This window comes from Glycine max, chromosome 19 (assembly GCF_000004515.6).
Source record: "Glycine max cultivar Williams 82 chromosome 19, Glycine_max_v4.0, whole genome shotgun sequence".
Lineage (NCBI taxonomy): Eukaryota > Viridiplantae > Streptophyta > Magnoliopsida > Fabales > Fabaceae > Glycine > Glycine max.
The window spans coordinates 38,455,258-38,479,604 of record NC_038255.2 but is presented as its reverse complement, the minus strand read 5'-3'; the positions used below and the strand labels follow the sequence as shown (position 1 = coordinate 38,479,604).

At 30.3% G+C, this 24,347-nt stretch overlaps 3 protein-coding genes and 1 pseudogene across 6 annotated transcripts; 1 reads left to right on the top strand and 3 right to left on the bottom strand.

Moving 5' to 3' along the window:
* Positions 1–2,851: 2,851 nt before the first annotated feature.
* On the bottom strand, positions 2,852–6,567 carry LOC100802745 (alpha-L-arabinofuranosidase 1). Its single transcript, XM_003553322.4, has 17 exons — positions 6,424–6,567; positions 6,253–6,307; positions 5,943–6,148; positions 5,732–5,853; positions 5,498–5,651; positions 5,332–5,401; positions 4,972–5,117; positions 4,835–4,880; positions 4,597–4,649; positions 4,345–4,489; positions 4,118–4,236; positions 3,935–4,006; positions 3,738–3,841; positions 3,578–3,634; positions 3,269–3,464; positions 3,040–3,183; positions 2,852–2,947 (listed from the first exon to the last, which is right to left on the bottom strand). Exons 1-17 carry the CDS (start codon positions 6,565–6,567, stop codon positions 2,852–2,854), a joined length of 1,929 nt encoding a protein of 642 aa, XP_003553370.3.
* A 1,766-nt stretch (positions 6,568–8,333) lies between these two features.
* Positions 8,334–15,007, bottom strand: LOC100802213 (alpha-L-arabinofuranosidase 1-like; annotated as a pseudogene).
* Positions 15,008–15,326: 319 nt separating this feature from the next.
* Positions 15,327–17,227, top strand: LOC100527439 (calmodulin). The gene is made up of 2 exons (NM_001249180.2): positions 15,327–15,585; positions 16,600–17,227. The coding sequence occupies exons 1-2, from the start codon at positions 15,510–15,512 to the stop codon at positions 16,971–16,973; spliced, it is 450 nt and encodes a 149-aa protein (NP_001236109.2). The 5' UTR covers positions 15,327–15,509; the 3' UTR covers positions 16,974–17,227.
* A 3,275-nt stretch (positions 17,228–20,502) lies between these two features.
* LOC100305508 (uncharacterized) lies at positions 20,503–23,274 on the bottom strand. Of its 4 annotated transcripts, none has more exons than XM_003554029.5 (3): positions 23,094–23,274; positions 20,896–21,003; positions 20,503–20,821 (listed from the first exon to the last, which is right to left on the bottom strand). In XM_003554029.5, the coding sequence occupies exons 2-3, from the start codon at positions 20,987–20,989 to the stop codon at positions 20,676–20,678; spliced, it is 240 nt and encodes a 79-aa protein (XP_003554077.1). In that variant the 5' UTR covers positions 20,990–21,003; positions 23,094–23,274; the 3' UTR covers positions 20,503–20,675. The 4 variants fall into 4 exon arrangements, with proteins under 4 accessions (XP_003554077.1, XP_006604290.1, XP_040868443.1 ...); XM_006604227.4 differs by having other exon boundaries at positions 20,896–20,998; positions 23,094–23,253; XM_041012509.1 differs by lacking the exon at positions 23,094–23,274 and adding an exon at positions 22,905–22,968.
* Between the last annotated feature and the right edge of the window lie 1,073 nt (positions 23,275–24,347).

The following is a 24,347-nucleotide window of genomic DNA, read 5'->3' as shown; positions in this document are numbered from 1 at the left end:
TATTATATTTACATAATTATATATAATACATATATACATAATATAATGATATAAAAAATGAATAACTACTAATATGTTTATTTAGGCTATATAGGTATGGCAAGTAAACTCAAATTCGTAGAACTTGTTTGATCTCAACACACTTTGATTGAGAAAATCCATTTTAATTGAGATAAGGATGAGGTTCGAGGACGCAACTCCCTTGACCTATTCTGCCCCAACCTCAAACTCATAGGGATCCCCTCCATGTGGATTGAAATATTTTTTTATGTGTGATGAAATAAAATATAAATAATTTTTAATTAATTCTTTCCTATTTCATGATATTATCTTTAAAATATCCTTTATTCAATTAGAATATTATTTCCCAATTACCTTTTATTTCTTTGTCTTATATAAATAAATGTAAATGATATATACTTTAGGAAATAAATTAATTTTTGTATATGTTAAGTCTATAAAAAAATTAAATAATGTTAACTAATTTTTTAATAGGTGTGAATTAGTTTTTTTCTCTCCTTACACTTCTGTCTAGAGAGAGTATTCAATTTCATAATGAAATAACATTTATGAATTAAGTGCAAGAGTGCTATCGTATCATATGATAAATAGTAAAATAGAGGTGTTTTGGAACAGCTGTCTTTTTGGACCAATATATTAGTTGCTGCCATGTCATCCTTTTTTTTTATAAACTTTTTATTTATTTCTATTTAAACATTAACTAATCTTAACATAGAATCATTATTATATTAATTTATATTATTTTAAAAAACATTTCAATTCATCTGAACCCTAACTTCCTTTCCCTAGTCCCACTGTGTAAGTTCTCTTGCACCTTTTTTTCTCTTGTGACCCAACAAGAAGTTTTCTTCCACCTAGCACGCCAGGAGCGCATCACCATTTTCATCTATTTTGTCATTCCAATTTCGTTTATACAACACAGTGGAATATTCCCCCCCTCAGTATTAGAGGGATTTTCAACACAATTTGTTGTACTTCTATCCGATCCCTTTTGTACATTTTCAGCACCACCACACTGCTATATATCCGATCCCTGTTGAGCCGAATACAAATATATATGTGAATCTGGCCCAATGATCCTCAATACTCCTCAATATTCTAAAGTTACCTCCAAAAGTTCTAGCAATATTGCCATGAATCGTGAAAACCAATATAAACTTCTTATATAACCGTCCAAGATGCACCCTTTGTAACCATAATAAGCCATCCTATAATAAAATGTATCACCAAGCCTCCATGATATATACAAATCTTGTATCTCACCATTGCACCAGAAACATGCCATGCAAATAAGGAAACGTATCTATGATTGAAGTTCAAAATCAATATCTGTAATTGAATTAAAACATTCATAATTTTTAAATTGAAAAGAAAAAATATTGTAACTATTTAGTGATTAGGGATTAAATTGAAATGAGTAATAATTTTATTACTAAATAACAAAAAGATGACATGGTAACATGCAAATTAATAATTATTGGTTTAAAAGTAGAGTTGAATGTGTATGCATATTTTATTCTTACTTAATTAAAATTTAAGGGTATGGTAGAACCTCCACGATCCTTGCAGCCAACACTAGTATACCACCAGTCACCAGATTATTTCCCAATCATTCCTGGAAAGAAGTTAATCACCAATCCAGTTTTTTTTTTTACTACCACCAATCCAGTTATATCTACCAAAATAACTGGAATAGAAGTGTTTTTATTGTAATCAGCAATCCTAAATTTCAACTTTCAACCCACAACAGAAAGCTTTGTGAGATTCTTTGAAGCAGATTAAAAATCAAATCAGTTGAGATATCATAAACAGAAAACAACTAAATTATCTCTAATTTTTTATTTTAATTTCTAAATTAGTTTGTTATTTTGTGTTATCTCCACCCTTCTTCCTCTATAAATACAAGTTAAGAGAGAAACACTTGAAATCGTACAGACAGAATGCAAACAAGCATGTCCCTTCCTATTAAGATTTGTCTTCTTTACTTGACCTGCCTCACAGTTTCCTGCTTTGCAGAGCAAACTTCAACCTTAATTGTAGATGCTAAAGGATCTGTGAGAAAAATTCCAGATACTTTCTTTGGAGCATTTTTTGAGGTATAATTTAATTAATTACTTTTTGTTTGGTATATTTTTAAGTATATGATTTTTTAGAGTCCAGGAAGATTTTAGAGTGTGATTCTAGGATGTTTTGTTTGCAATAAAACTAATTGTTGGATCTTTGGCAGGAAATCAACCATGCAGGAGCTGGGGGATTGTGGGCTGAGCTTGTGAGGAATAGAGGTCATTTACGTGTTCTTAAAATTCTCTTTCATGTTTGGATTTAGATATGCAAATGCTCAATGAGATCTTGACGTCACTTTCTTTATTAAAAATTTCACGCTCAGGTTTTGAAGCTGGAGGCCCCAAACCATCATATCTCTCGTGGAACTGGCAAATTCAAGTGAACTCAGTACTTGATATTAGAAATCAAATTGACTTATTAATTAATACGTGCTGAAGTTAAAGAACAAAATGACGTCTGATAGTTGCAAAAAACATTTATGTATTTATCATCAATTCACCAATGTAATAGAATTTCGTCATTATTTTGACTGTTCACATTTTTAAAATTCTTAATAGACATAATCCATTAATACAATATTTGTTTTGAATAATCTTGACCTCATTATCTTATCATTACATATTCAAATCTTACGAATAGATATGCCTTAAAAAAAAGCAATAAATATCAACATATAGTAAAAGAGACTCAAAATTATTATTGAGAATATATTTCACCAGAGTCTCATATCCCATTTATTTTATTTAAAAAGACATTTCCTTATTGTCTACTTTAATAGATCAAATGATGTAACAGAATATGGAGCAAGTACAACGTTCATGTCCCCACTAGCATCCTCAAGTGAAGAGTGTTGTGGCGCAATCTGCATTTAAAATGAACCGAAAACAACAAACATATAAGACATTTTGATTGATCTATCTATCAAGCTATGTACAAATATAAATTAAATATTACCTTATTTGGTTCTGAGAAGGAATTCTCTTCTTTTACATTAGGCCCCGTGAGCACTGTCTTTGCTGCTCCAGATTGCTGCACATTTGAAGTCAGTCCACTTATAGAAAATCTCAAGTTCTGTTGATCACTTCCAAAGTTTACAACCTGCAAAAGTTATTCCAATTGAGTGAATTTTTATGATAACTAAATTTAATTAATATTAATTCTGGATTTTAAGCTAGTCAATTACCTTTATTCTCAAGTAGTTCTTCTTATCCTTAGGGTTTGTGTATTCAATTGCTGATGCAACAAGGGAGTCGGTAGAAGTTTGAAGTGTTGTATTAAGCAAAGTGGCTCCACTTGAAGTAGTAAAAAGATGTTGAACCCAATAACTAGGAGTTCCATAATGCTGATGAGAGTCAAATACAATTGCATCCGGTGTCCACCTGTTGCCATAAAAATTAAATAATATCGATCCACACATCATAAAATAAGATTAAAAAAAAAAGATGATTGTTAGATGATAAAAAAAACCTATGATAAAGTGTGAGAAAATTACTTTCTATCATTTGTGTTTACAAAGAGTGGCGCATAACTGACCATGTGAACGACATCACTGTAAGAAAAACAAATAAAAGGATAAGCAATTTGTGACAATTCAAAGGGACACCAACTAGTTCGTAGAATAAAATTTATTGGAAAATTGCAGTTAATCCAACCTATTTCTTTCTAGTCCAATAAGGAATGCAGCTTCAGCCACGGCAGCCAAAAGAGTTCCATTTCCAGCATCATCCTTCCAAACAGCATACTCGCTAACAAACGCCTATAGACCAAATAGAATCAAAGCTGAGCTTCTACCTATGAAGATAATCATAGTACATAGATAATTTGATGAAAAATGATTAAATAATCAAACCTTTGGACCAGATCGTGGTGCATCATCGAACTTGGTAGACTTTGAAAACATGTCCGTAGCATTTGTATAAATCTAAAAAGAAATATATTAATTAACAAAGATATCATTCACAAAAATAAGAAAATTATCATTTTTTTAGATCTTAAACAATTACTGAAGTAAAAACCCAAAACCTATCCTTACATGAAAATCATAGAGATCAGCTGGATGATCTAATGGTTTTTTAGAACCATCACAATTGGTTATGATCTGAATATCTGGATAAGCTTGTTTTATGGCAGCGTGAAATTTGAGATAGTTCGCTGAAATAAAATTATGATAACTAATTCATTATTCTTCTATCAAACATTATAGTTTTAAAGAGCCTAAAAATATATTTACAAAAAAAAAATCAAATAAAGAAAGCATACCTTGATACTTAGGCATGCCACACTCTTCATTTCCAATGGCAACAATTCTCAAGTCAAATGGCTCAGGATGTCCCATGGAAGCCCTAAGAGATCCCCATTGTGATTTTGGAGAACCTCTAGCAAACTCGATTCCGTCTAGAGCTTCCTATATATTAAATAATGAAAAGATATAAAAAAAAATAGTAACTATAAAAATTAAGAAATACCAACTCACAAAAAAAAAAAATGAAATAAAAGAGAAGGAAATTATACTTGGATAAAAGGCGCGATGGCAGATGTATTAACTTCGTCGTTAAGGCTGAGACCTAAACGAAATGTTTGATTAATCAGAAATCTAAATAAAAATTTCAATAACGGTTATCAGAAATATTTATATTATATTTTTCGACGGACTATGGCGTCTAATAAAAGAATTACTTTTAAGAAAATTGTTACAGGAAATCTTTTTTGTGGAATATAAATTCTCTACTATTAAGATAACAAATTATACCATTGTTAAACACCCACGTTGGCAATGCACCAACATCCTCAGCGAACTGCACGAGAAACAGAAGAATAAGTTTTTCAATTCAATAGGAAAAATTAAATACCCATGAGTTTATTTACTGATATGAAAGGAAAACCTACTTGGAGGCCCTCAAAAAAACCAAATCCATCGTCAGTCCAATAATTCCATACATCATTAAAGTGCCCTGGTCTCTCTTCCCAGGGTCCAACCGTGTCTTTCCACCTAAATGCATTTCTTAGATAATTTCCTTCAACATAACACCCACCTATGCCAAAGTGTAAACACAATATATAAGGTCCAAGAAAATATTTTATGATTAACAAATTAACAATGGAATGGAACAAAAAAGCATACAACAATTAAAAAGTCTCGTATAAAAGAGTTAGCTTTTAGTTACAAGATTTCTCTTCTAGTCATAGAATGTGAATGTTATAAATCTAAATCAAACCTAACTTTAAAAGCATAGAGTTTAAACGTACCCGGAAATCTGAAAAAATTTGGTTTCAAATCTGCCACCATTTGAAAAAGGTCCTTTCGATAACCATGACCCTATTCCAAGAGAAGATTAATTAAGGGACACAGTTGTTAGAAAAGAAAGAAAAAAATGCATTGCTAGCGATCATGCACACACACATACATATATACCTTAAATGTGTCTAAGGGCATAGCAGACACTTGGTCTAACCATACAACTCCTCTATTGCTTGTTGTTATTTGAAGACTTGCATTACGATTTGTATCATTGGCTTCCAGTATAGTCTCCATCCTTGTCCACATTGAAATATTTTGTCCAGGAGCTCTACCAAGATTGACCAATAACTAATCAATTAGCTTTGTTTTATAAATACAATGTAGTCTCTAAAGGAAAATTTTAATTACCTAAAGTTTTGTGAAGCCAACTTTGCACCACTAACCGATCCAACAAATGAAACGTCTAGATCAAGTCTACCTCGTGCTTTCACATAGAAGACTACTTTGTACTTCTGCCCTTTCTCAATATTCTGATTACAAAAATTAGAAACGATCAGAAATAATATTTTGCTCTTCAAATAAAATTTTATAAAAAGAAAAAACATTTGAGATTACTCACCATGCCCCAGAAACCAGGATTTGAGATACCAACACCACCAGCTGGGCAAGGATTAGATTCATTACAAAGAATGTTCATACGCAATGCGACTTTATTTCGCTCAAAGCAAGAGGTACGATCAGTTGAGACAAGGATGGTTGAATCATCTCCAATAATTGACCACGGAAAAATATTTGAGGGAACGTTGGGGCCTCCAGCTTCAAAACCTGAGCGTGAAATTTTTAATAAAGAAAGTGACGTCAAGATCTCATTGAGCATTTGCATATCTAAATCCAAACATGAAGGAGAATTTTAAGAACACGTAAATGACCTCTATTCCTCACAAGCTCAGCCCACAATCCCCCAGCTCCTGCATGATTGATTTCCTGCCAAAGATCCAACAATTAGCTTTATTGCAAACAAAACATCCTAGAATCACACTCTAAAATCTTCCTGGACTCTTAAAAATATACCAAACAAAAAGTAATTAATTAAATTATACCTCAAAAAATGCTCCAAAGAAAGTATCTGGAATTTTTCTCACTGATCCTTTAGCATCTACAATTAAGGTTGAAGTTTGCTCTGCAAAGCAGGAAACTGTGAGGCAGGTCAAGTAAAGAAGACAAATCTTAATAGGAAGGGACATGCTTGTTTGCATTCTGTCTGTACGATTTCAAGTGTTTCTCACTTAACTTGTATTTATAGAGGAAGAAGGGTGGAGATAACACAAAATAACAAACTAATTTAGAAATTAAAATAACAAATTAGAGATAATTTAGTTGTTTTCTGTTTATGATATCTCAACTGATTTGATTTTTAATCTGCTTCAAAGAATCTCGCAAAGCTTTCTGTTGTGGGTTGAAAGTTGAGATTTAGGATTGCTGATTATAAAAAAAACACTTCTATTCCAGTTATTTTGGTAGATATAACTGGATTCGTGATAGTAAAAAAAAAACTGGATTGGTGATTAACTTCTTTCCAGGAATGATTGGGAGATAATCTGGTGACTGGTAGTATATTAGTGTTGGCTGCAAGGATCGTGGAGGTTCTACCATACCCTTAAATTTTAGTTAAGTAAGAATAATATATGCATACACATTAAACTCTACTTTTAAACCAATAATTATTAATTTGCATGTTACCATGTCATCTTTTTGTTATTTAGTAATAAAATTATTACTCAATTCAATTTAATCCCTAATCACTAAATAGTTACAATATTTTTTCTTTTCAATTTAAAAATTATGAATGTTTTGATTCAATAATTTAAAATTGGATTTGTATATCGCAGAGAGAAATCTCAACAGGAGTCACTCTGACACTCCTAGTGTAAGTAAGATTCAGGCCACTGAATTGAGTCCAGTTATCCAAAAGCTATAGGAAAAAAAATCTATTAAGAGTAAACAAACACCTCAACCTGGGTTATGCAAGTTGATGGTAATGTAAGCGCATAAGACATGTCATAGGTCAACATAAAAAGGTCTACTACATAAGGCTACAACCAACCAGTAAAGACTAGAGTTGAAGTCCCCTAGATTAAAACCGAAAGCTTTACACAATTTGATATACATGCAGTACTTATTTATTCCAACAAACATCTAAATATATAGATAAACTTATAGTATTATGTTAAAGCCTAAACTATATATCAGTAAAAGAGGGAGCCGGAGGTAAGAAATTTAGAAGAAAGCGTGATAAAAAGTATGAGCGGGGAGGAGGAGGCAAAATATATAATATTTGGTGCATGTATTAAATTTCACCTTAAATGATTAGTAGTGGATGCATGTTCATACATCTATCACCAATTTCATCATACAAACCACATGCGTTCAAGTAATTTGAATCTAAAATTAAAATTCATCCTGAACCAGTGGTAAATATACTAACACACATCTTTAACCGCTTTGTCAGCAAACAATGAATTAAGTAAATAAGAAAAAAAAAATCTTAATAGAAAGAGACCTGGTTGCTTGATTTCTGTCAGGGGAGATCTTCCGTAAATCTATTTGGATATAGTTCAAGTTTTGTAAATAGTAAAAAATATAAAAATATCACATAAAAAAACTAAATGAGGAAATGTTACTTTTCTGAAATAAAATTGTGCATCGCAGGTTTAACAACTCAATTAGCTCTTTTAAAGTTGGATAAATACACGTTAAAATTTCTTTGCACTATATATAAGTTGTTGACTCTTTTATAGCTTTCAAAACAATTAACTTTCTTTAATAATCTCCACCTCGTGGAATTTTCATTTACATATTCAAATTGATATAAACAGTAAGTGAATAAAAAGGGAAGCAAAAAATATTAACATCAAGAGAGGAGTTTATTTATTGAGAAAAGATTATGCACACAAGTCACTAGAGTTCTAATATCCCATTTATTAAAAAAAAAAAAACATTCCTCCATTATCTACTTTAATAAATCAAACGATGTAACTGAGTAAGGAGGAAGTATGACATTCATGTCTCCACTTGCAGCCTCAAGTGGAGTGTGTTGTGGCACAATCTGCATTTAAAATGAACCAAAAACAAACGTAAGATAGATTTTTTTATATATAGATATATCTATCCAGCTATGTACAATTATAAATTAGATTTTACCTTATTTGGTTCTGAGAAGGAATTCTCTTCTCTTACATTAGGCGCTGTGAGCACTATATATCTTTGTTGATCCAGATTGCTGCACTTTTGAATCCAATCCATTTACAGAAATTCTAATTAAGGTCTTCTGTATCATCTCCAAAGTTTACCACCTGAGATGTTAATAATTCAAAAGTGAGTTTAGCTTAGTACCTATATACCTATCTTTATGTTAAATTTATTTTGAGACAATCAGCTATCTTTATTCTCAGGTAGTTCTTCTTATCTGCAGAGTTTGTGTACTCAATTGCAGATGCAACAAGAGATTTATTAGAAAAACTGATGAGTGTTGAATTAAGCAAAGTTACCCCACTCGAAGGAATAAAAAGATATTGAACCCAATAATGGGGAGTTTCATAGTGCCGATAAGAGTCAAATGCAATTGCATCTGGCGTCCACCTATCATAAAATAAAATAAGGTATATAATAATGATGAAATTAAAATAAGAAAGCAAAAAATGATCAAATTTTTACACTAAACCAAAGTGTATATAGTATAGAAGAATTACTTCCTATTATTCATGTTTACAAAGAGTGGTGCATAGCTGACTATGCGGACGATATCACAGTAAGAAAAACAGATAATTAAAAAGACAAGTAATGACCTTTAACTTAAGGTAACACGAACTAATACATAAAATGGAAGAAAAATTAAGGAAAAAATTATAATGAAAAGTTAATCCAACCTATTCCTTTCTAGTCCAATGAGGAATGCAGCTTCAGCCACTGCAGCTAAAAGTGTTCCATTTCCGGCATCATCCTACCAAACAGCGTACTCACTAACAAACCCCTAAAAAGAAAAAATATAATGTTATGCATTTATTTGAGCACAAGCAATACATATACTGTATAAATATTTTAATGAAAAAATCATTAAGTAATCGAACCTTTGGACCATATCGTGATACATTATCAAACTTAGTAGACTTGGAAAACATGTCCATGGCTTTTGTATAAATCTAGTAAAAAAATATATTAGCAAGGATAACATTCAATTAAACTAAAATAGGAAAATTAACATTTTTGGAATTTGCAAAGAAATATGAAATAAAAATTCAAGACTTATGTATAATAAAAATTCAAGAATTATATCTTGGGACATTACATGAAAATCATAGAGATCAGTCGGGTGATCTAACGATTTTTCGGAACCATCACAATTTGAGATAATCTGAATATCTGAATAAACACGTTCTATGGCACCATAAAACTTAAGATTCCTGGAGAAACAAAATTGAATACCAATAAGAATAAAAGAAATGTGATAACTAACTCAGCATGCTAAAAAATATATGTAAAAAACAAGGAGAAACATACCTTTGTAGTTAAACTTGCCACAATCTTCATTTCCAATTGTAACAATTCTCAAGTCAAATGGCTTAGGATGCCCCATGGAAGCCCTAAGAGCTCCCCCATCTTGATTCGGGCGAACCTCTAGCAAACTAAATTCCGTCCAGAGATATAAAATAATTATTATAATTAAGAAATACAAATTTTAAAAATAATAAAACATAAAATGAAATATAGAAGAAAAAAATTATACTTTCACAAAAGGCGCGATGGCAAATGTATATTGACTTCATCGTGATGGCTAATACCTAAAGAAAATATTTGGTTAATTAGAAATGTAGAATAAAAAAATAGTTATTGTATATATTAAAACAATAAATGGTTTCTAATAAAAAAATTGTTTTCAAAATATTGTTACAGAAAATCCTCTTTAGTTATAAATTCTCGATCAACTAGCTAAATTTTAGTTAAGATAACAAACTATATATACCATTGTTAAACACCCACACTGGCAATGCACCAAGATCCTCAGCTAACTGCTAGAGCAACAAATAGATCAGCTAATCAATTCAATAAGAAAAATTGAATATCCATGCATGAGTTTATAAAATTAAAGGAAAAACCTACTTGAAGGCCCTCAAAGAAACCAAATCCGTCATCGGTCCAATAATTTCATATATCTCCAAAGTGTCCTGGTCTCTCTTCCCAGGGTCCAACAGTGTCTTTCCACCTAAATGCATTTCTTAAATAATCTCCTTCAACATAAGACCCACCTAATGCATGCGAAAGTGTCAACATAATATTAATTAGTATTTCTAATTAAGAGAAACTATATAATTAATATTTACATAACTAAATTCTTATAAAATAGATGGATACACACTTGCTCATTGCAATGGGACTAATAATAGAAGCAAATATATTTACCATTTAGTTACAAGGTTTCATTTTTACCCACAGAATGCTATAAATCAAACATAAGTTTCAAAACATAGAAATTTAATGTCCCGGGAATCTTAAAAATTTTGGTTTCAAATCTGCGACCATTTGGAAAAGATCCTTTCAGAAACCATGACCCTGTGCCAAGAGAAGATTAATTAATTAAGTGGCAAAGTTATTAGAAAAGAATGAAAAAATAAATAAATTGCAAATACTATGATGCATACCTTTTTTTTTTTAGATAAGCGAAAGATTTATTCATCCGAAGTACAAGGTGTACTCGGGAGAAAAACGGGGGGCCTCATTAAAACCTCCAAGAGCCAAAACCCTATGGGAAAAAGACTCAACGAGAAAAAAGAGTACCCCAAAATACATGCTTATGTGTTCAGTTGATACATAAAAACACCTCCTACAAAAGAGCAATACAATTTATTTCTAACCCATCCAACAATAAAACACACTCCTACTAATTCTTCCATGTTCCCACGACTGTCAGTGTTGATTATGCAACACATCTCCAACACACTCCAGCATCAACCTTCCAATGAAATACACTCCAAATTTTTAATTATTTATGCAGCATCATGTCTAAGGGCATTGCAGACACTTGGTCTAACCACACAACTCCACCCTTGCTTGTTGTTATTTGAAGACTTGCATTATGATTTGTAGCATTGGCTTCTACCATATATAGTCTCCATCCTTGTCCAATTTGTAACATTATGTCCATAAGCTCTGCCACGATTGACCAATAATTAATCAATCAATTAGTTTTATAAATACAAATGTGGTCTCTATATATATGTTCTAATTGATTGAAATTAAAACTTACCTAATGTTATTTGAAGCCAACTTTTCACCTTTCTCCGATCCAACAAATGAAACGTCTAGATTAATTGCACCATCTGCTTTAGCATAGAAGACTATTTGGTACTTCTGCCCTTTCTCAATATTCTGTTTACAAAAATTAGAAATGATTAGAAATAATATTTCACTCTTTAAAAGTTTAAAGGATTGTTAGATTAATATTACTTACCATGCCCCAAGAACCAGGATTTGAGATGCCAACACCACCCGATGGGCAAGGAAATGATTCACTACAAAGAACTTTCATACTTAGTGCGACTTTATTTCACTCAAAGCAAGAGGTACGATCAGTTGAGACGAATATGGTTGAATCATCTCCAATAATAGACCATGGATAAATATTTGAGGGAACACTAGAGGCTCCAGCTTCAAAACCTGAGAAAGAAATTTATAATAAACAAAAATAAAAACTCTTAGAAAAATGTTTAAATCTCGTGTGCATTAGTGGCCAAACAACATGAAGGAAAATTTTAAGAACATAAAATTGACCTCTATTCCTCACAAGCTCAGCCCACAATCCCCCAGCGCCACTGCGCCAGCATGATTGATCTCTTGCGAAAGATTGAACAGTTTTTTAAATACACAAAAACAGACTAAAAACTTCATGGACTTCAAAAAGCCATCGTTCAAAATCTACAAAACAACGAGTAATTAGACTACCTCAAAAAATGCTCCAAGGAAAGTGTCTGGAATTTTTCTTGTAGGTCCCTTAGCATCAACAATCAAGGTTGAAGTTTGTTCTGCAAAGCAACACACTATGAAGCAGGTTAAGTAAATAGGAAAAATCTTAAAAGAAAGAGACATGTTTCTTTCTGCTTTCTATTCTGAATAACTCTGAGTGTGTAAGTGTTTCTTTTAATGTGTTTTTATAGAGGAAAAGTGAGAAAAACTAGATAGATAAGACTAAATCTTAACAAATTAAATTAACTTAACTGCTTTACTTCCGATCTGTTAAACAAAATCCAATATCTTCCATCATTTTCTTTTGACATAGTTCAAGTAAAAATAAAAATAAAAAAGTAAAACAATATTACATAAAAAAACACTAAATGAGGAAATGGATATGATGGGTTCCCTGTATTGCCTACCCTTTTGAACAAAGATCGTATATAAACAAATCAATCCATCTTAGGATTTGAAAATGATTTTAGTACTTTATCACACCCCCGGCCCTTATATGCAATTGCAAATGATTAGTGACTTCTAACTTGACAAAAAATACAGAAATGATAACATAAATGTTGACTTTCTTTTACTAAATAAACTTTTAATTAATATATAATTATTTAAATATTCAAAGATTTATTTTTTTTTATAAATTTTAGGTATATAAAAAGAAAAATATATTTAAAGTGAATAGAGTGAATCACAATTGTTTTTACACCACAAAAAATTATTTGTGATCTGTTTGTGAGTTCATTTTAAATGCATTCAACAATGAAATACAAAGGCATATTTCTATCTACTCCAAGAAAATTAACCCTTCCTATGTCACATGTTAACTTTTAAGAAAGTTTTTTTATCCCAATATTCTCTTTCTTCCTTTTTATTTTTTTTTATTTTTACATTTTTCCTTTTTATGTTTTTCCTTTCTTTTTCTTTTTTTATTACGTTTTGTTCTTTTTTTTTTCTTTTTATGCTTTCATTTTTTTTATTTTTTAGTTTTTTTTCCTTTTTTATGTTTTTCTTTCTTTTTTTAAGTTCGTTCTTTCTTTTTATTTTTAATATGAAATCTATAAAATCTTTTTTACATAGAAATTGTATAAAATAAATTTAAACAACTTCTTAAATAAAGGTTTTCTTGACTAACATTTATATTATAAGATGGAAATTTTTATATTAAAACTAATTTAAATCTAATTAGTTAATATATTTGTTAAAAAATAATATTTTAACTATGTTTAAAATTAAATTATAAATATTTTTTATTACAAAATAATTTTGTGTCAAGACCACAAATATAATTCACGGGGAGCTAATCATGCTTGAGACCACTATGACAAAAAAGTTCTTTCTTAGAGTATTTTACACAATACATATTAAAAACTCAATAATATCGTATAATAAAATAGTTTTATTATTTCTATGGCGGAGACCGTAAGTATCATTCACCAGAGATAATCTTACTTAAAATTATTAAGAGCGATAAAACTATTTCTTCAAGTATTTTAACAAAGTGCATACCTAAGATCCAATAATATCATAAATTTATTTATTTTTATGTAGAGACCACAAGTTTCCTTCATAAGAGACAATCATGCTTAAGATCATCATAGACGATAAAAAATTTTCTCTAAATATTTAACACAAATGCATACTAGAGACTTACCAATATTTTTATTTACTTTAAAATCCTATAACGTCATTTTTACTTCAAATTGTATAAAATCATTTTAAAAAATATAATAAATAATTTTTTTGAATAATATTCATATTATGAGATTGAAATTTTTACACTAAAAAATGATTTTAATCTAATTTTAATATATTTATTATAAATAATATTTTGATTATATGTTTGATAACTTCATATACCGAAATTGTGTTGATGAATGTTTATATAATAATTATATTAAAATTAATTTTTTAACTATAAAAATATTTCATTGTTCAAAGCACAGTTTAAGGTTTTTTTTTCCATAAATATATCTTCTCGTGCTTTAAGAGTTAAAAACAAAACAAACATAATTGGAAAGGATTAAGAACAAAAGAAAATATTTTGTAAGAATTAAAAAACTAAATTACAAAGATTAAAAATATATTTAAACCTAAAATATAATGTCTATTTTTTTTTTTTTTGCACTATGTTAGACTTATAAACACTAATTTGGATTTTACTTTTTCACATTTAGTATGTTTCTATACCAACCACTACCAACAATAGTTGGTACAAATGGTAGTAATTTATATTCTTTAATCAAGTTGTACAAGGTTCCGGACAAATATTATTCAATACTTTCAACAATGAATACTTCGTATCAATACCATGATTAATAAATATATAAAAAATATGAGCTTCTACCAATAAGTCATTGGTCCTCACATTTTAGGATTTCATATTCTAGTACCATGGTCAAAATGAACTCCTACTTTCATCATCTCTTCCAAAATTATGTTCCAATATCTTTTTGTCATTTATATTTATCCTTACACTTTTCTTTCATTTCAACATAGAAATTTTGAGTGATACTAAATTTAATTCTCTTAAGATCTTTGAATTTGAGTCTTATAAATAAAAATAATAATTAAAATAGAAGATCTCATGAAAAATGATCCATCATATTACTCAGTGAAAATTGATCATCAATACCACTTGCATGGTGATGCAATACAATATATACCAGCCATTTAGATTAAACGTAACATGTTTTACTTACTTTCTTTTTTGTTGAATTAAAATTGGAATGCTAAACTTGAAACACTATTTTTGTACAGACTTCCATTTAAGTAATCTTACTCCTTGATGCCCAAATCAATTACATAATTAAATCATGTGAGAAGTTACATATTATTCTTCATGATTGATGCCAAACTTGCATAGTTGCATATAAGAGAATATTTTCATTTTTTTAGTGCAATTTCTCGTATAATAAGGGGCTTAATGGTAAATTTAGTATGCTGATGATTTGGGAGGAGTTTTTGAAGGGTCAAAGGAGAAAAAGGAAACAAGTCAATTTTATTTATGGTAAGGAAGTTGGTGGCATCGATATAAGAAGGGGAGGTTTTGTCGGATTAAGATTCAAAACGCTGTTTTTCGCAGTTTCTTCGTTTCTCTCTCTCTCTCTCTCTTCAGAAAAGCAGAAAGAAATAACCCATTCAAAAAAAGAAAGAGCAATCAATTCCAATCACAATGGCAAATCAACTCACCGATGAACAGATCTCTGAGTTCAAGGAAGCCTTCAGTTTGTTCGATAAGGATGGAGATGGTATGCTTCAATTTATTCTTCTTTCCTTATTAGTTGTTAATTTTTTTTTATAGGGGGGATTGGAATCTTTATCAAATTTTTTTTGCACATTTTTTTTAGTTTACCTTTGCATATTTATTTCATTACCATCACCACCTTAATTATAATTAGCTCCTTCCTTCTCTAGATCTTTTTTCCTTTTTATAAAATAAATGTATCGTTGTTATTTTTTGCTAGTTTCTGTCTTGTTAAGCAGTTTTTATGTTTTTCCGGTTCCAGAACAAAACTTGTTACATATGAGTTTATAGTACTTCTGTCTCAAGACAAAAGATTAAAGAAAACAATTTATTTATTTTGTTTATGTTTTTGCTTTCTTTTTTGTTTCTCATCCTAACATTAATACCCCAAATATAACATGATTGCAACCAGAAAGAACTTCAGGTCTTTATCATGCCTATGATCATATTATATTGAAACATAAAAGTCCGCTTATTTAAAAGTATTTTTTTTCAACTTCATGATTTTTTTTTCTGAAAAACATTATTGTTTTCAAAAAATAAAAGACAAACATACCCAAAGCTTAGTTTTGATAAATTTTATAGATTTTACAATATTTAATATTTAATTGTTAAGTCGTTATTTGTGAAAAAAAAGAGTCCTATTTTTTCAATATTTAACAATATTTTAATTATGAGATATTTTAAAGGATGAAATAATCAGAGCATGTAGATAGACTGACAAGGTTGTTTGAGTTCAAGTCTTAAATATGCAGCTAATAAAAATTGTCTTCCATGAAAAATACTAGCAATCTTTACCAAAGAAACAAAATAAGATTTTTCTTTCTTATTCTTTTTTAATACAAGAGAAAGGATCAGAAAATTCATAATCAAAACTAATTTGGAAGATTTTTCTGCAGATTGCAGAAGCCATTGAAACATGTGGCATTTATCCCTATGAATATGATTAATACTTGTAAGCATATGCTAAATTGTGAGGTTCTGTTTGATGTGTACATGATGTGTGACCTTATTTCAGGTTGCATCACAACAAAGGAGCTTGGGACCGTTATGCGTTCGTTGGGTCAGAACCCAACAGAGGCTGAGCTCCAAGACATGATCAACGAAGTAGATGCTGATGGCAATGGCACCATTGACTTCCCCGAGTTCTTGAACCTCATGGCCAGAAAGATGAAGGACACTGATTCTGAGGAGGAGCTGAAGGAGGCGTTCAGAGTGTTTGACAAGGACCAGAATGGGTTCATTTCTGCTGCTGAACTCCGCCATGTGATGACCAACCTCGGGGAGAAGCTCACTGATGAAGAGGTTGATGAGATGATTCGAGAGGCTGATGTTGATGGCGACGGCCAAATAAACTACGAGGAGTTTGTTAAGGTCATGATGGCCAAGTGATGGCACACCATCTCCACTAAATTCTTAATTGATGGGAAAAAAATGACAATGTTGACACTTGGTAAACTACACTTAGTCCTTGCCTAATGTCACTATTGTCTTCTTACTAAATTTTTATTTGATTGCTTTGAATTCAATCTTATAGTGGAAAGCTCTGCTGCTAGTGGTAATTGTGTTGGAATGGTGTTTTCTAGTTTCTGTTGTGACTGTGTCTCAAGTGTTGATGTTTATTCAACTCTGCTTTCTTCTGCTCCTAATTTTTTGTCTCAAGTGACTGTGTCTCTAGCAAATAGAAGAACCCCTCTTGAGGACGCTTGAAATGACAACCATCTATTCCAAACCATGGTTGATATCCTCTCACAAATCCTTTTTTTCATTGCATCCAAACATGCATACCACCTTTTTGAATTCTAGGATCTTATAGATTCTAAGTTCTGATTCTAATTTTACTATGCTTCCTAGATTTATTTTAGAAACAACTCACTGAAGAGGAATAAACATTATAAGATTTTTACCCCTAATTTTCATCAATGACTGTCCTTAACATTTGGCTCCAATCCCTACTTCTCCATCAACTCTACCTTTATTCCAGCATATGATATTTTAGAATCCTATCTAAGTATGCTTTTAAGTTGTTGAGCAATCCAAGCAGAAGTAGCTTCCTTAGTTTTGGTTTGTCTATGTAGTTGTGTACAACATTGTAAGTTTTGATCTTATGTCAGTCCATCTGGGCAAAGAGAAGCATGAATTTACTATAGACAATCTTCAACAGTACATTTAGCTATCACCCTAGACTTCTCATTTTTTTAGTCGGAGAATTTGAAATCCCTCATGTATAAAAGAGCCCTTAAGAACTTCTCTAAAATGATAGACATCAGCAAACAAAATTCCCCTTTCCAATGTGACTTTCCCACTAGTATGTCAAACAAATGGCTTGCCCAAATACCCTTATCTATTATCATCTGAATGACCGAATGTGTACCTTATCATTACCATTACCTCCATGATATTTTCTTCTTGCTCATATTCAAACTTAAAATTATCACCACTCTTATGATTAGATTCACAACTTTCATTTTCTAGTACTCAATTTACATTAGATCCACTTATTTTAACTTCATTCTTCACGCCTCCATGAAACATTTTCACTATTTATATTAACATTATTTTCAACAACAAAAAAATATATTCGTAATTGGTCCAGCTTCCGCTTCAGCATTCTCACCTCCGCTACCCTTTTAATATAGGCAAAGCAATATTAATAAGTAACCATATATAGACCTTAGTGTGAGTTTGGATGGAGCATTTTAGAATTCAAAGGAATTTTAAATTACAAGAATTTCAATAGCTTATATTTAAATTTCTTCATTTCTAAATTTTATTGTTTGGATAAGGAAATTAAATTCCTTCATTTTCAAAATCTTGTGTTTGGATAAAACAATTAAATTTTTAAGATTTTTTATTTTGATAAAATAATGAATCTTTCTAAAATTGTGTAGTTGAATAGAATAATTAATTTCTTTCATTTATAAAATCCTTTACCCAGAATAAGATAATTATTTTTTTCACTTATAAATTTTATTATTTAAATAAAGTTATTACTTTTTTCATAATTATTTTATTATATATATATATTCTTCTCCAATTACATTGTTAAAAATAAAAGCTTAGAAGTGCAACATATAAAAATATAAAACTAAAAAAATCATTAAGGAAATGCTATCATTTTGTAATCATTAGTTTCATTTTAAAAAACATAAAAATAAAAAATGCTCACAAATGTGAATGAAAATCAACTTATTTCCAATATTCATTCTCAATAAACTTCCATATAATTATAAATTCATTAATAATTAAAAACTTATTTGAATCTCAATTATATAACCAAAATAAGATACAAATTTAAAAGCTAACCAAAGTTGATATCATTAGTTTACCCTTAACTGTTGGGTGATTATTCAAAGTTATAACTTATCAAAATAAAAGTCATAATAATTATAGTCAAACAACACTTACAGACTGATACTTTGATGTGGATGTATATGGCTACTTGCAATTGTGAAAGAAGCTTGATTCAAACGTCAGCACTATCTTACGAGTGTGTTTGAGTTAGCGTTTCAAAATCCCAAAGTCTCTAGTTTGTGATAATGAGTTTAATACAATTCAAAACATGCTCTTAATTAAAATTAATTTTAAAGTTAAGTGATTTATAATTCTAAAAGCAAACAATTAATAACACTCAATTAAAAAAATTAATTAAATATTAAAATTATTTAAAATTGTTTTAACTCAATCAATTTTAAATTCAAAATTACTATTTTACCTAAATCTAAAATATTTTTTTACTAGAAACAATTTTATTCAAAATCGAGTAAGACTACAGACCATAAAACTCTCCCTCCCAAGGTTATAATACTTTGACGTTCAAGTCTTTACATTATTATGAATGTGCTATTAGTAAACTTAAACAAACGAATTAACTCGTGTGTTAACTCAGTTCTTGTTAAACACATACAAGTCAATTAAACTCTACATTTGTTAAGTCTCAATTCTAATGGCAATTTTACACATGTCAGGATATTTTGCCCTCGAAACGCACAAAATAAATCAATTTCGTTGAATATTTAAGCCAGTAAACTCACGCAATATATTTGTTTTCAGCTATTTGTTTTGTTCACTTTTTGTCAAACTACAAAATAAAGCAAGAGCTAATTTAAGTGTAAAAATACTTGGGTCAAAATGTTAAGGTACGCTTATGCTTTATTTCTTTAATTAATTTTCTTGTCAATTTGGGATGCTCCACAAATTTACGTGAAGTTTACATATTATAGTTTACTAAATTTTTCACAAATTTACCTGAAGCTTCGAGTTTGAGAACCTTGTACACCCTAAACTACAAATTTACCTGAAGCCCATAATTGCTGAAATGACATTTATCCAAACAGAAAACCCATGACATTACCAAAAATGTCAAATGATGTTCTCTAGTTGCAACCCAAACACTTTAATTTCTTAACTCAGCAAAAAGGTCATAATTTAAACAAAACAGGAATTTTCTTTCCACATAACCTTACATACTAAGAATGAGTTTTCAACGTTTAGTTTTACCACTAAAGAGTAGTTCATGCTGAGCTGAAACTTACTGTCATAGTACCCCCACCCTGATATGATGACAAGTCCACAAATTGTAACATATCCCGTTGATAAGGTTAATGACGTGTTATAAAATTTAAATCCAAAATACATATCTTTGAATTCAGGATTGCTTTAGTAACATTTGATTTACCGGCAAATTGTAACAGTAAATTCAACACCACAGAAGATAATCCAAAAGAGGATTCTCTTACTGAACGACACTGCCTAAAAGCACCCAATATAGTAGCAGATACAACTGACTGCTGGAAACAAAGAATCACAACATAAACCACTAGTAGTAAATTTTTGCACATGTCTGCTAAACATAATTTTAGGCCTTGATTCCCATTCATACCAAGGTAAAGACTAAACATAGAATTTGAATACATGAATATGCATTAGTCAATCTTAAGTAACATTTTATTTAGCAAGTAAACATTCACATGTTTAAACATCCAAACACTGATTAAACTGCAAGAGTTTTACCTCAAACATTATCATCATTTATGGAAAAATATCCCATGACTAAGGTGCACCAATTAACTCAAAATCAATCAACAAAAAATATTACTCAGGGCGAGACTTCACAATGAAATTTTGGCGACTTATGGGATTCATGACCACTGGTGGACCGGCAGTACGAGGCCATGCCTGTAATTTTTTGTCGGTCTCTTCTGCCCACTCATTGTTTGTAATAGTGCCAGGGGTAGTACCTGAAGAAAGAAGTTAGCAGTTACATACTGCTGCAACAGCTACAAAGCAAATTCTTCTGGAAAACACAACTTACCTCCAAATAGCTTTTTTTCTGAAACATAATAATCACAAACCCATGCAACTCCAAATGATCCAAGAATAGCAGAAACGATATACTTGCCTGACATGATTACAGACTACACTACACAAAACACAAGAATAAATAACTAAGTCAAAATTCAAAAGAGAATGGAAAAGACTACATCAATGACAGACATTCCTATCCAAATAAACAAAGGGTATGACACAAGAAAATTGCAAAAATCACGATCAGGGTTGGTTGCACACTCAACTGCACAGGCACTAAAAGCATGGACAAATATAAATAAATCCAAAATGCTTCAGAAGATAATGCATAGATTAACAAAATGGAGTAAATTGTAATAAACCTACATAATGGAAACAGATGCGGCTGGTCCCTTTTGTACTGTCGGAAATCATGTGACAACTACCACCCTTCTCTCTCTCTCTCTCTCTCTCTATCTCACTCTGTCTCTTTTCCTTGACAGTTGTTAAAATCTACCACCCTTCTCTCCTATGGCTTGTGATTATCCTAATTGTTGACCTGTGTTAGAGACTCACTTTGTTAGCTAGGGTGAAATATTTTGTCAATCATTCACCATGATAGATATAACCTCAATATTGGTTCAAGTGCAAGTATTATTGTTGGGCCCAATCCCTCATCAACATTTCAATTTTTTCTCACCTAAACTAAGACTTTTTTCCTATTTCAGAACCACTGGCCACTGTTTTAATTTTAGTGTTTGAGGTACTTTCATCCGTTTACAGAATAAATACCCTGCCTACACAAAAACTGCAACCACAACATTTCTAAGTTTAAGCATATACACTTAAGGTCCATGATGGCCCTTTAACAAGAATAACAGCACCCCTGAAAGTAGCAAAACCATCACCACTTAATATACTTAATAGAACCAGAACCTGCATCCCTATATAATAAACTTCAATCCAACTCTGCTCCTAATAGCAAAACAGATTTTAAATGAATAGACTCCTCCCTGCTTGTTTGGTCTTATCCCTTGAAAACTTCCAGACAAACACTGTATAATTGTGACCAAATTTGCTACATATAACTTCCATCCTACAGATTCTAATAAATAACTAACTAGCAGTTGTTATTTTGTAAACATAACTGCCATCCTTTCAGGAATTTTATTTAATTTATTTAGTGGAAAAAAAGGACTAATAGTTGAATGATTTTAAGTATACCAAGCAAAGATAAAGAAGAAGAAAAAAAGAGAGAAAGAGTTTCCCAATAATAATACTAAAATCAGGGTACAACTGAATTTTTTACTATTGTCTTTACCTACTCACATGCAAGCCAATATTATTTTTTTTGCTATAAATGGTTCAAAATGCAAAAGACAGCAGCTTTTCCAGCCAAAATATGGTAAAAGGCATTAGAAACTCCCCATCTGTAAAGGCATCTAGAGGGGTCACGAATCAAGATAAGGACTAGGGAGTAAACAAAGGCATATTATTGAAATAAACTTTTAATAGTAACATGTTCCAAGGGCACCATATCAGTGATGTTCTACATGTCTACTCAGCCATGACACTGCTAGTTACAAAGTTGACGGGAACAGAATATCCTCATAATCATAAATTGTTGGTCAATGTAAGTGTGGCCAATAATCATGCGAAAAATTGAAACAAAAGAAGAAGTCTTCATGAACTTGGCTAAAACAACAGCCAGAATGTGGTTCAACTAATAACAATTACCCTGGAGTTTTCTATAATCTGATGCACATAGCTACTATTAATCATAATCTGCAACCACTAATCCCATGATAATTGATGAAATAGAAACAACTACAAGAGATAACTGAAGAAATAAGCACGAGACAGATCAAGAACAAAACCACCCTTGACCAACACAAGTTCCACCAAGTATAGCAAAATTAAGATTTTGTAATAAATCACTTAATAGAACATACTAGCAGAGAGAAATTGCAATTTCTTATAATCTAATACACATAAAAGGGCGAAATTATTATAATAATAACTCAAATAAAAATATACATGGATTCAAGTGAAGTAGAGATGGCAATCACAGAGCCTAAGGGCAAGGTGGAGGGTTGATTACTCCTTCTGAATATTATAATGCCTTCACGTTACTGACAGTATTAGAACTCTCCACACAGGGAAAATCAAACCCTAGGAACCCTAATCAGACTAGAGAGAAAGAGAGTTTGAGTGAGAGAAACGAACCAGAGTTAGATCCGAGAGAGCGCGAGAGCACGATAGCGAGAACGAGCACGCGACGAGGGAGAGCGAAAGTGCGCGATCTAGGGAGAGCGAGAGTGAGCCGATCGTTCACGAGGAAAAGGAATTTCCAAAAGGAATTTTGTCTTGGACTCCGAACAAAATTTGTTTGATTAATAATTGGAATTTATTTTACATAAATTTTGTAAGAATTAAACAGATAACATATTTTTATGATTATTTTTATTATTCATCACATTATATCATTTAATAAAAATAAGATAATATTTTTATTATAATAAGAAAAATTAAACTAAAAAAATGATATTTTTATTTTTTTTATATAAGAAAATTTTCGTAAAAACTAATTAAAAAACATTATGAGAAGAAGTCACTTTTTTAAGAATTTTATTTTTTAAGATGTATATCAAAAATATGTAAAATTAAATTTTTTTAACCTATGATTTCCGAGAAGTAAAAAATTTCTCTCCTTGCTAAATTGAGTCTTATTAGAATAAATAATCAAATTCATTCTTAAAAGTATTATATCATAATAAATAAATTTTTGAAATATGAAAATACAAATTTTGTTTTTAAATATATAATAAATACAACAAATTAGTCTTGTCTTAAATTTTTAAGATCATTTTATCATTAAATTTAATAATATTTAAAAAATAATTTAACAATAAATTATAAAATTTAAGAACTAATTGTTATTAGATTTCTACACAATTAATTTGTTTCATTTTTTATATATTTATAAACTAAATTTATATTTTCATTTTTAAGGACCAAATCATCACCACTTACACTTTTATGTATAAATTTGACTATTTACCAATCAGATAGTTTTATAAAAACAAAATTATTTAAACGAAAATATAAATTTTAACTGTTAATTAAAACTAACAATTAAGGTTATTATAAAAAATACATGCACTGAGTTACTTAAATTTTTTAATTTTCTCTCTAAAAGTTATAATTGGTCATTTTTAAGACAAAAGCATAATCGATACTTTTTCATTTTTTTCCCCGAGCTGGACAATGTTTTACACTTGAGGTTTTTTTCTTAACGAATAAAATAAGTTAAATTGAAGTGAAACAGTATCCTGTGAGGCTGTGACAATCTTTTAGGCCTCTCCAAGTTACTTTTGAAGTAGTAACTCCCAAAACAACTCAACATTATTTTGATAGAAATGAGCTGGTAAACAAAACTTAAAATGGATTAATATATATTGGAATTAAAGCATCTCTCTT